This window comes from Limulus polyphemus, unplaced genomic scaffold (genome assembly GCF_000517525.1).
Source record: "Limulus polyphemus unplaced genomic scaffold, Limulus_polyphemus-2.1.2 Scaffold3486, whole genome shotgun sequence".
Lineage (NCBI taxonomy): Eukaryota > Metazoa > Arthropoda > Merostomata > Xiphosura > Limulidae > Limulus > Limulus polyphemus.
The window spans coordinates 115,518-128,996 of record NW_013669096.1 but is presented as its reverse complement, the minus strand read 5'-3'; the positions used below and the strand labels follow the sequence as shown (position 1 = coordinate 128,996).

At 33.4% G+C, this 13,479-nt stretch overlaps 1 protein-coding gene across 1 annotated transcript in view; it reads right to left on the bottom strand.

Annotated features, from left to right (window-relative positions):
• Nucleotides 1-8,219: 8,219 nt before the first annotated feature.
• Nucleotides 8,220-13,479, bottom strand: part of LOC106469438 (hippocampus abundant transcript 1 protein-like) — a 25,736-nt gene continuing 20,476 nt past the window's right edge. Inside the window, exons 7-13 of the mRNA XM_013929932.2 lie at nt 12,926-13,144; nt 12,065-12,178; nt 10,747-10,818; nt 10,535-10,647; nt 10,164-10,261; nt 9,062-9,252; nt 8,220-8,797 (exon numbers count right to left, since the gene is read on the bottom strand). Of these exons, the coding sequence (XP_013785386.1) occupies nt 8,600-8,797; nt 9,062-9,252; nt 10,164-10,261; nt 10,535-10,647; nt 10,747-10,818; nt 12,065-12,178; nt 12,926-13,144 (1,005 nt within the window). The 3' untranslated portion in view covers nt 8,220-8,599. The remainder of the gene's footprint in view (nt 8,798-9,061; nt 9,253-10,163; nt 10,262-10,534; nt 10,648-10,746; nt 10,819-12,064; nt 12,179-12,925; nt 13,145-13,479) is intronic.

Sequence of the window (13,479 nt, the reverse complement as noted above, 5' to 3'; positions counted from 1 at the left end):
ACATCTGGTGGAAGTTGGGTGGTCTAGGTTACTATTGTCTGTGTACATCTTGTGTAAGTTGGGTGGTCTAGGTTACTAGAGTCTGTGTACATCTTGTGTAAGTTGGGTGGTCTAGTTTACTAGACTCTGTTTACATCTGGTGGAAGTTGGGTGGTCGAGGTTACTAGAGTCTGTGTACATCTTGTGTAAGTTGGGTGGTCTAGTTTACTAGTGTCCGTGTACATCTGGTGGAAGTTGGGTGGTCTAGGTTACTAGTGTCTGTGTACATCTTGTGTAAGTTGGGTGGTCTAGGTTACCAGTGTCTGTGTACATCTTGTGCAAGTCATGTGGTCTAGGTTACCAGTGACAGTGTACATCTTGTGGAAGTTGTATGGTCTAGGTTACCAGTGTCTGTGTACATCTTGTGGAAGTTGGGTGGTCTAGTTTACTAGTGTCTGTGTACATCTTGTGCAAGTCGTGTGGTCTAGGTTACCAGTGTCTGTGTACATCTTGTGTAAGTCGTGTGGTCTAGTTTACTAGTGTCTGTGTACATCTTGTGCAAGTCGTGTGGTCTAGGTTACCAGTGACAGTGTACATCTTGTGGAAGTTGTGTGGTCTAGGTCAGTGGTTATTAACCTTTTTTGGATCAAATTTGTGTTAGTGGTGTTTATAATTTTGTGTATGTTATATCCTGTAGTCCTGGATTGCAGTGTTTATAGTCTTGTGTGTGATATCCTGTAGTCCACGTCAACGGTGTTTGTAATCTTGTGATATCGATATAGCTCAGGTAAATAGTATTTACTACAATTCTGTTGTCTTTCATACTATCCTACAATTGTTATTCTTCACTTACTCTGTAAGAGATTACAAGATGTTAATATATTTTAGTAATCTGAATTTCTTAAGTACTTCTAATAGATGTTATTTCTGAAATATAGCTAAAAGATACTGTCCTATGCTTCTGGAGGAAGGAGGAACAAATCTATTGGAGAAGCTATTATGCCATCCAAAGACCTCAGGAACTGTTGCAGCCATTGCACAGGCTATCTTGCTGATTGTTAATGAACACATGCCAGCTGGCTAGAAAGTAATATTTTCATTTCATTCAAGTTGATTTGCATTGCTTAAGGTGCAAAATGCACTTACTTGTTCCAAGATTTCCGAACTTGTCATCTTTATCCAGGAGTTAGTGGAAAAAGAGGAATTCCTAAAAGGCTTATTTTATATTTTCTCATGTCACATTTTGTTTTCTCACTGTTAAGTGTGTAGTGCAACCACAGATGTAGCACTGGATGTGTAACACTATGTGTTTGCTGCTGTCTTTGAGTGTGAGAAATTAAACATGGCTTAACAGTTTGTTTGGTAGTTAATTGGTATATTGGATGCATAAAAGCTGGAAATGTAACTATTGCAAGGTTTTTATCACAGGCTAAGTTTAATGTTTTGGTTATTTATCATGTTACACAAGTTCACACACACTGGACCTATTACATACCTTATCAGATCATGCTTCATGAAGTTAGTTTTAAACTGTGTTACACAAAGTGGTGTTGACTGATCACGTAATGTAAACTTGGTGTTACTGATTTTATGATATAGGGTGAAGTTAGCTGACCATTGTTACATAGTCACAATTTACATGCTATGTAAAGCCAGACCAGGTAAGCATGTAATGTTGAGTCACACTAACTCATCAGGCTACATAAAGTTAGACTATATGATCATGTAATGTAGGCTTAGTGTGGTTGATCATGTCATATTAAGTCATGCTAACTCATCATTCTACATAAAGTCAGGCTAGGTGATCATGTAATGTAGGCTTAGAGTGGCTGTTTATGTGATATTGGATCAATCTAGCTGATTATGTTATATTAAGTCATTGAAGGTGATCTTGGAATATAGATATGATGTGACATGGGGTCAAGCTAGGTGAGACTGGTTGTCCAAGCATTTTTTATACACCAAAAATAAAGATTCATTAGATTATTAGTATGTTTGTAGTTCTTTCTTATAATGCAAGTGAAGCCCTAAACAATCTAATATTAAAGTAAATGCATTAAATATTAAGAATCCTTTAATGTAGACAAGCAGTTGTACATTTTTATAATATCAAAAAATTCCATTTTCGGTGATTGCTGCTAAAAATGTAAATGAGGTTTAACACTAAAAGTAACCACATGGAAAACCAAATGCAGATTTAAATAAATGAGGGTATCATTTGTGGTATTTTTAGAATACATCCCTAATAAATAATAAAAAAAGCCATTTGATACCTCTGTTAACAGGTTTGTTAAGGAAGTAGTTTACTCCTACCTAAAGCAGTGGTAATTCTACCAAGTTGATCATATGTTGTAGCCATGTATGGTGGATTGGAATATTATAACAATCTGAAGCTTACTTAATACCAGTTAATGTAAGGGGCATCACTGATATTTCTAGTTTTCTCTAATATAGTAGTTAGAATTACAAAAATAAAAGACAAATAACTTCAGTAGAATGTTTCAACACAATCTGTTTCTGTGAGATAAAACATAATTAGAACTTGGATTTTCTTGGAAGGTTATGTAATGTGTACAGTATTTCAGATCTATTTATTTTTATTTGATTATACTTCAGCTTTGTAGACAAGTGTGGAATTAACGATTTTTTTGTACAGTTGCTATTCACCCAAACAATTCTATTCATGTGTATTAATAAAACTGGTTTACAATTAATTTATTGAAAAGTAGGTATTTTGTATCCAAAACTTTCAGTTATGGTAGCCCATTTAGTTTATTGTAATTTCCAAAGTCTTAAATATGGAAAAGTTAATTAATAAAAGTCAAGAACACCATCCTATAGTAAAAATAGTATTAAACTATTTGTGAAGAATTTGCATAGTTTACCACTGCACATTTCAAGAGCAAAAATTAAAGTATTCAAAGTTACATTGTAAAGAATGCGTATATATATATATATATATATAAAAGGTAGATACCATTCAGAAGAGAAATTGACTATCTCCTTGACATAACATGCAAATAATCCTCACGTATCAATACATGCGAATCTTGATAAAGGTTATAGACCAGAAATAGCCATCCTTCAAATGGAAAGTACTATATTTTCATGAGTTGCACAGTTGGAATATGCCAGAGTGGTTCAAGTTGCTAGATCACAGGGTGTAAGATGACAATAGCTCAGGCACCAAAAAGCAATTCCTTGTGCTGTGAGGACAATGACCGCTACTTTTGCAGGACAGGTACAAGTGCGCCCTTATACCATCATAAGTTATCCTCATAGTATGAGCTACAGTGACAGAGTAGCTGGATGAAATCTAATCCTCATTTCAGGTAACATTTTACTTCAACAGCAGAGGGCATTTCAGATGTTATCACACCTTCTTGTCTATTGGGTCACTTTTTCTGACAAGTCTAGCTTGGCACAAATCTTAAACAGCAGCTGCACCTACATTTGATGACTGTCCTCCCAGGGACTTTTGCTAAACTGTCTGCAAGCAATAATAAATACAGCAGTATGTCTGTATAATGAGGAGTGTTAGTTGGGCAGCTGGTGCTGTGTGATGAAACAGTCATCGCTACTTGATATATCAGAATTCTCAAGTCACAAAACAATGACTTAAAGGTCAGAGAATTACCATTCTTCCATGTCCAAGCCATTGACCATCTCACCAGATAAAGCAGTATTTATATCCAAGCTATGTCATTTAGCCAGTCACAAAATGATGACTTGAAGGTCACATCAGTACCACTCTCCTGTATTGAAGTCAGTTGCTGAATATAAACCCTATGGAGCACATTAGTTCATCCTTTATTCATGTCCTGTCAAAGCATCCAAAAAAATCAACTTCTAGGTCCAAGGAGTGGAGTGCAATTCCACAAGCCTAGGTACCATATCTTCTAAGTTGGAATATTGTTTCTACCATAAATATTGTAAAAGGCAGATCCAGTACATATTAGTTTTGTAAGCTTTATTTCATGTTTGTTTATTTAATGAAATGGCATTCTTTCTGGAGAGAGTGTCTATTTAACTATGGACAGGAAGTGTATATATGTACACGGAGTAAAGAAATGAAACAAGTCCATAGAACCTTGCATTAAGTTCTTAAATGTGTTCATTCTTATGGAATTATCTGCAAAATGTAGAATGATTGAGTTGATTAACTTCAAAAAATCTGTAAGCTAAGGTACTTTTGAGAGCATTAAAAATGTCTCAAAATGTTTCCTCAAATGAAGAAGGAAATAACCTGAGAATATACCATTATTCTGTAAACAAGCACTTAGTGCAGTAAAAGTGTTTTAAACAAACTTGACTTGCATACTACAACGTTAAGTTGTTTATTTTGGTTTCATATAATATCCTTAATACAGGTAGTTTAAAATTTGAGTTGTGAGTTTAACCTTAAAAATCTTGGTGTTTTGGTTGATCAGTCTCTTAAGCCATTGAAGCATTGTGCTGTTACTAGTGGTAAGGCAAGCAGGATTTTAGATTGTTTTCTCTTTAAAAAAGAAGAATAAGATTGATAAGGGAATTTATAGTGTTGTTGCATTTTTTTTTTCATATTTAATGGTGAGAATTCTGATTAAGAAGTTACCACACAGGATCACATAGAAAAGTTGTAATGGTAGGAGTCATCTTCAGCTAAGACAGCTTTATTTTCCTAATAGGGTGATTTGCCTTTAGATGTGGTAGGTGCAGTTAATTTAAGTGAAGTCTTGATAAATATTTGAATGATAAAAACTGGCTTCAGTTTTTTCAACAGTTTAGTGGATGGCCTAGATGGACCAATAGGCCCCTTGTCCTTAAATTTTGCATTAAATTGCTTATTACAGAGAAATACACACACACACACATATATATAAATATGGCCATGCAATGTTTCATCCTTCTACTTAGCCAAGAAAAAATAATGATAATTTATCACATTGGAGAATACAAGATTAAAATATTCTAATCATGCGAAGCAAGAACAACGAAAAATTAACCAATAGTATTATTGACTACTTACATCCAGTATCTATGGAGGTAGAGAACAAAGATTAAAAACTTTTTTATATATATAACATTTTATTTATAAAGTGTTTTATTAGAATGTCATTTTATAATAAAAGTTGCTTTAAAACAAATTAAGTATGTAGGAGGACTGTGTTGTGGATGATATTTCAGAGAGTGAAATGAAATAAGTTGAACAGATCTCACAGGCTCGAGTCAATAGACATGTTGCTAGGTTGATCTTGTATCATAAAGAAATGAAACTATCAAACTGGGTAAGCTGTTTTGTGAATGGTTTTTTTCAATATATTGGCATTAAAAAACTGAGCATCTTGAAAAGGTAAACTTTATAGATGAGTGTTGCAAGTTTAAGTACTGAAGAAACTGTTGAACTTCATCCTTTGATCAAAAGATGATGAAATTGTCATCAACGTAGCATTTGTAAAATACTGGTTTGAATTTTTGTGGGCAGTTGTTAAACCAAGATTGTTCATGGTGGCTCAGAAATATGTTAGCTAGAGTTGGTCTTAGTGGGGATCCCACAGCCACTCCATCAATTTGGTTATATAGTTTTCCATTAAATACAAACTGGATGATTAAAGATCAAAGTTGTTTCTTAGTTAGACCATGAACAAGAGATCCATTGAGAGTTTTTCCAAAGAAATGTTAATAATGGTCTCAACCAGTGTAATGTTTGTGAATAAAGTTATATCAAAACTAGCCATAAAACATTCATTAGGATGGTGTAGTTTTTTTAACTCTTAACAAATGAGAGTGAGTAAAGGGCAGTAAATTCATTAAATGTTAATTGGAATTTGAATAGTTAGGGAGAGCATATCTGATGTAAGGGGTTTGAACTGTGTAGTGCCACTCAGAATGGTGTTAATTTTCTCAAGATAGTATAGTTTGTCTAATAACACGACTCCATTTCCTTTATTTGGGCATATTACAGTTATGTTTGGATTGTGTGAAAGTTTCTTTAGAGTTGAAAATTCTTCCTTTTTAAGGGAGAAAGAATAATGAGAAAAATTATGATTGTGAAAAGATGAAAAAAGCAAGGGATTTACAATTTAGTCTTAAATAAGTCTTGGGTTTTGAGCATAAAAAGGGAAGAAAAATTACAATGCTTCCTTAGGGACTTAAAAAACAAAAACATAATTACTGACAATGCATTCAATTAATTATATCCATGTGGATCGCAACCTGGTATAACGTATGGCTTCCCTAAGATTCATGAACAGAATCATCCATTATGCCCTATACTTTCAGTAATCAGAATGCACAGTTACAAAGTACTTATTCTTAAACCATTAATATTTAATTAATTTAATGTCCTGGACTTGTTCTCATTTGTTAAAAGATCCACATCCTCCAAATGAATGTTTTATGGCTAGCTCTGACATAACTTCTTTATTCACAAACATTCCATTAATTGATACCATTGATATTTGCTTCAAAAAACTTTTTCAGAAGGAGTCTCTTGTTTATGGTCTAACTAAGGAACAATTTAGATATTTAATTATCCACTCTGTAAAGCACAACCATTTAATGGAAAGGCTATGGATCCCCACTAGAACCAACTCTAGCTAACGTTTTTCAGCCACCACAAACAATCTTGGTTAAACTGTAACAGTAACTTGTCACTACAACCAGGGTTGAACAAAAAAAATTATTATACTTTAAAAACCACAGAAATCTAAAGCGTGACTTTCAAACAACTGAAATACAAAGCTGATAAGTTACCAAAACACAGTAACGAAATAGGTGCCTGGCCCGGACTTGAAAATAGCATTAATGAACAATACAATATATAAATCCAGGTTAGTAAGTATTTCAATCAATAAATAAATAATCGGGGGAAAAAGAAATTCCAAAATAACAATATGCCATATTTAAGCTATAGAATCACTAACAACATTGAGTAATAATCAGCAATAATACAGAAATTCAAACCAGTATTTTACTAATGCTACGTTGATGACATTTTTGTAACTTTGTATCAAAGGATGAAGTTCAACCATTTCTTGAGTACTTTAAACTCACAACACTTGTCTATAAATTTACCCATGAAATTGAAGAAAAGAATACTTTGCCTTTTCTAGATGTACTAATTACTTGAGATCCTGAAAGTTTTTTAATGTCAATATTATGAAAGAAAACATTCATGGGACAGCTCGCCCACTTTGGTGGTTTCATTTCTGTAGGACCAACCTAGCAACATGTCTACTGACTCGAGCCTTTTAAGATCTGTTCAACATATTTCAATTTACTCTCTGAAATTGTTTTCTCCATGAAATATTATTGTTTAATGGATACCCTAAGACAATGATTGAATGCCCAACCATGATATTTCTGAAAAGATTTGAAACTCCCATAAAAAATGTCCACAGTTGATAAATACCCAGTTTTATTGACCATCCCTTACCTAGGACAACAAAGTGTCATACGTTCTAAACAACTTTAGTCTTTAATAAGGAAGTTCTACCCACATATCAAACTGTCCTTTACATTAAAACATCTCTTTTAACACAAACGAATGTCTACCTATCTTTCTTCTTATATTGTATATAAATACATGTGTGATGACTGCAACGCTGCCTATATCGGAAAAACTAAACATTTTACCATGCGCATCCACAAACACATGGGAGTATCACCGAGGTTAGGTAACATCCTTTTGAGTCCACCAAATTTGGCAATCCAGAATCACAGACATGAAAGTAGAAATCCAATAACTCACTCAGGATTCACTATTCTTTGTAATAGTAATTCCGACCCCAAACTGTTAATCAAAGAAAATCTATCAGTAAAAGAAACATCCCCCATTTCAAATATAACACTCCTCTTACACATGTAATTTGTTTTAAAGCAAATTTTACTATCAAATAAATTTCTAAGAAACAACTTTATAAATAGAATATTTATTTAAAAAAAAGTAAAGGTTTTTAAACTTCTTTCTATGCCTCCATAGATACTGTACATAAATAGTCAATAATACTGTTGGTTTATTTTATTGTTGTTCTCGTTTCACATGATTAGAATATTATCTTAATCTTGTATTCTTCAACATGCCAAATTATTGTTATTTTTTCTTGCCTGATGATGACCTAAGTAGAGGGATGAAACATTGCATGGCCATATTTATATATAAATGTGTGTGTGTATTTCTCTGTAATAAACATTTCACAAATTAAAAATTGGGTTTATTTCGGTTTAAGAACAAGACTGAGACACAAACCTCCCTCATGTACTGTAATGTTAATTCTTGTGTTTATTTAGGTTTCACAATAACACTTAAATGAAGATATTACTAAAATTTTCAAGTGAGCATGTGTTCTTACACATAATGTTAAAATAGTTAAGAAAAAAGGTTTTCCAGTGATACATTGAGACATGCAACACCAGTCATTCACATCTGGTTTAAATAATGCATATAGACTTAGTCTTTCTATTAACAATTCACTTCAACTACTTATACTTCTATATACTGTGGCAGCCATCTGATGATTCAACAAAAAGTGAAATGATTTATTTTGGTTTTCATAATTATAGCTGCTCATCATTTCATCTTAATACCCTACATCACTATGTACAGCACAAACTAATTAAACATTGTTTATGAAATATGCTATAAAGAAACTGAGTCTTGTAGAAGAGGCTGCGCTCCATCTGTACACTTGTGAACAATATCTGGATCACTGTCAGCAGAAATTGAAGACTGCTGGTGTATGTGACCAACTGGATGAGACTCGGGAATAAAAGCAGCAACCAACAAAGCAACCATCACAAGAAAGGCTCCAAACACAAAAGGTGGTCCAGGGACCAGCTGTGGAAGAGAAAGTAAAATGTATGTAGTTCCAATCACAGACACTAAGGTGGTCCAGGGACCAACTGTGGAACATAGTAAAATGTATGTAGTTCCAATCCCAGCAGTAAATTAATAACAGAAAATTGTATTTAAAGCCATAGATCAAATTGGAAAGAGAAGGAAGATGTCACAGTTGTAATCAAGGAACTCGGTGTAAAAATAAATTAGAACATTTATAGGACTGACAGTAAATAATAAATGTTCCAGTACTACTGACAGTACCTGAGTATCTTCTGGATTGAGCATTCTTGTGAAATTGGAATATTCATTATTCTGAGTTCCATCAGGTAGATCTCTTCTAGCAGTTTCTTCACTCAAGTCCACATGAAAGAGATAAAAGATCAACCCGTAGACAGCAGGACCTAATCCATTACATAGCCCTCTCATTCCTGTAATCATGCCTTGGACCACTCCTACGATGATGACAAAATTCTAATTAAATTCATTTTTTTTAAATTAGCACAGTAAACCACAAGAAACTGACTATCATAAATTAATGTCAAACAGTGAAGTTAGCACAGTATGCCACAGACAAGATGAATTATATTCGCTGCAGAACAATGTGTACATGTATACACACAACCATTAAGCAAGTGTAAAATGAATAAATGCATTCAAAACATTTCAACACAAACAAGAGGCTAATAGAACGTGTGATATAGGTGGAGTTGTAGCAAATACGTCGTGCACCGTATAGCTTGGAGATGTATCATCTAAGCTGAACCATACTTCATATGTGTTTATGTATGTGACAGTAGTTTGTTGGTTTTTACTGCATGACAATCACATTTCAAACTATAAAAAACCATTGTATCAAAAACCATTCCTCATAGTTTTCAATGCTTCATAAACACATGGCTTGTTAACTTACATCAAGATGTTCTTATTCAACATTCAGACCATACAGGAAATGTTGTCATCAACTTTTCCAAATATATAAGTATCTAAAGTTGATAAAAACTTATGTAAAATAGTTAGAAACTACCTTTAGAGGTAACTTATAAAACTATTTTACAGTGGTAAATATCCCAAAGCACTTCACATTGTTAGGCCTAACATAAGATAATGGCTAGTAAACAATGCTGTTCTCAATTAATATCAAAGTAGCTTCCACCAGAAGGCTTTTTTGCTGAGAAATGTGCATGCTTGATATGTAATCATCAGCAGGGAAGTGACAATACTTTATTGAAGTCCAGGTTTTTTTAATGCGCATCCCATGGTCAGCCTGGCAATGAAACAAAACTGCTTTTATAATCATGGGAAAATGTCAAACAAACTGTCCAGATGTATACCCCATAGAAAAAACAAGCAAAATGGTACCCACCTTGTTTGTCAATTTCTGCACGTGTTGAGACAAAAGCACTGATAGCTGGGTAAGTAATACTGCACATTGAAACAAATCCACCAGCTGCCCACAAAATCCTGATAAAATACAAAGAATATGAACTTGTACATTAACAATAGCAAAACTTGAACTTATCCAAAACAAAAACAAAAGCTATATTTAATATGAAAGTCTATATAAACCATGTACATTTTATATATATACACAACAAAAACTATATTTTATGTGAAGGTCTATATAAAACAAAACACATTTTATAGACTTTAATCGAAAGTGTAAAAATGAGACAAATTTTGACTCATTTCTATACTAGTACAGCATCATCTCAAAACAGTGTAAAATTGATTAACCATCTCTGAGAACAGAAGCCGTAGCACATCAACTGAAGCATCTCGAAGAAGAGCCCAACCATGATGGTGTTCTTGTTTCCTAGTGTCTTCATCAGAAGAGTCAAGACCATAGTCTAGCAAAAACAGAGAAAACATTCAGATTATACATAAATAACACATTTTATATCTCAAAGATTTTCTTTTTACAATGTCAGATTTCAAAATGAGCTCACCTGTGCCACTACAGAGAGGAGACCAACTACTGCAATAAATAAAGCAACTTCTTCAGCTGAAAATCCCATTACCTGCAACAGTACAACAGTCACATATTCTCAGAAAAAAACTTCAAACTAAATTTTCCGCTACAATTAAGTTTATTACTGCTTAATCAGAAACCCACTGAACTGAATAATTAATTGAAAAATACAATAACGGCAACTTTTAGAGTGGGCAAGTCTTGATGATATGGGTTGAAACAATGTAATTGTTAAAAAGTTGCTGTTACTGTATTTTTTGAATAAAGTTTATTATTACTTTTATATATTTTTCACATGCAGAAAACCCTAACAAACTGTGGAAGGTTACCATCAATTACTTTGTAAGAACCTTAATAAGCTGGAGAGGGTTACCATCTGTTACCTTGAGAGAACCTTAATAAGCTGGAGAGGGTTACCATCTGTAACCTTGAGAGAACCTTAATAAGCTGGAGAGGGTTACCATCTGTAAACTTGAGAGAACCTTAACAAGCTAGAAAGGGTTACCATCAATTACCTTGAAAGAACCTTAATAAACTGGAGAGGGTTACCATCTGTTACCTTGAAAGAACATTAACAAGCTAGAAAGAATTATCATCAATTACCTTGAAAGAAGCTGGAGAGGGTTACCTTGAGTGAACATTAACAAGCTAGAGAGGATTACCATCAGTTACCTTGGGGGGGAACCTCAACAAGCTAGAGGGTTACATCAATTACCTCAAGAGAACTGCAGTGGTTACTATGTTGTGTAGAAAGATCACTTTCTAACTCTTGTTGTAATGTTTCTAGCTGCCAATTGAAGTAGATGCCAGACAACAGAACAGATATCACTCTCCATACTTTATTGTGATGTCACTGGTTGACATGTGAAGTAGACACAAGACAACAGCTACTTTACTAATTTACTACAAAGATAATTTCTCCATTCAGCTTGTGGCCCTGATAAAACCAGAACCAAAATATTTGAAAATATAAGTAAGTTTTTCTTCTCTTTATGTTTTTTCTTTTTGTGTCTATGAACATTTAGAACAAAATTAATGTTTTTTTTGGCAAACTCAATTAATAGGCAAAAATACTTTATTTCACATAAACTGAGGCATAAATATTTATTTTTTTCATCAAATCAAGATAATAAATATGAGAGGTTAGGTTTAATTTTCATATGCAAAACTATTTTAATTCTGGAGAACTAGAGTGACAGGTTTAAAAACACAACAACTCAAGCGAAACTAAAACTCTGAAAACTAATAGAAATAGGTAAACAAAAAATATGAGTTCTGGGAAGTGAAATACTTACCAATCTTAAGTAAACAAAGAAACATGAGTACTGGCCAGCTTCTGGTAGGTAAGAAAGAAATACTGCCATACACAGCATCAAGATCATCTGATCTTTCCCAACCTTCCGAAGTGCCTACAGAATAAGAGGACTTCCTGTTTTATATATACGCAAAACAACTGTTCTGCTAAGTTTTAAATCACACACTTTTGGAATTGATTAATTCATTAAATATCATTTATTGTTGTAATGATAGGCTACAAATAGTTGGTAAGAGCCTGGTGTGAGATCTCAGTGGTTTTTGGTATTTAGGATTTTATTGGAAAACGAATGTGGCTCTTAACTTTTCACAAACAGAAAAGGTAGCAACAGTAATTATAGTGAAGCAAGTAGACTTCACACGATCATTATTTTTGTCAATTAGAAACCTCAAGTTCAACTACAAAATCACAGGAAAATATAAAGTTATTATCAGACACACAAGATATGTATAACATCATCATCAACAAAAGTGCGTATGTATATACAACATTATTATTGAATAAACAAGGTAAATATAACATTATTATTAACCAAACAAGGTAAATACTACATCATTATTAAATAGACAAGGTAAATTTAACATCATTATTAAACAAAGTATATATATATATTATTATTATTCAATAAATCCTGAAAATATAACATTATTATGAAACAAAACTTAACAGGATTAAATGTAAACCATCTTTCCAAAACTCTATTAAGTTCTACAAAAAAAACACAAAAAAACTGATTGTACAAACAATGTTACCCAGTATATCATAAAACTAAGAACAGGTGTAAATGTGTAATTTACTAAACAATCTTGTGACAAGTTCCATGATAAAGAATAATACTCACAGAGAAAGGATCAGCATGCTTCCATGTTATGCTTTCCTCCCGGGACGTAGGTCGCAATTTTTCAGGTAGGGATTCTGGTACAGCTACCAGAATGAAAAAAAAATCCAACAGAGCTATGGCTGATGCCAGCGCTACCACTAGATTATCACTATAAGTCTGTGAGAGGTAGGCTCCTAGGGCAGGGCTGGTGACTAGGCTGGCTGCAAATGTGGCAGAAACCTGGGGAGAAAATAAAATTGTGAAAACTTAACTCCTGATTAAGTAATATAACCAGAACAATATCAAAGCACACTCAATCATAATATAAACAGAATATCATAGCACACTCAGCCATAACATAAACAGAACAATATCATAGCATACTCAGCCATAATATAAACAGAACAATATCAAAGCACACTCAGCCATGATATAACCAGAACAATATCATAGCACACTCAGTCATAATATAACCAGAACAATATCACGACACACTCAGTCATAATATAACCAGAACAATATCACGACACACTCAGTCATAATATAACCAGAACAATATCATAGCACACTCAGCC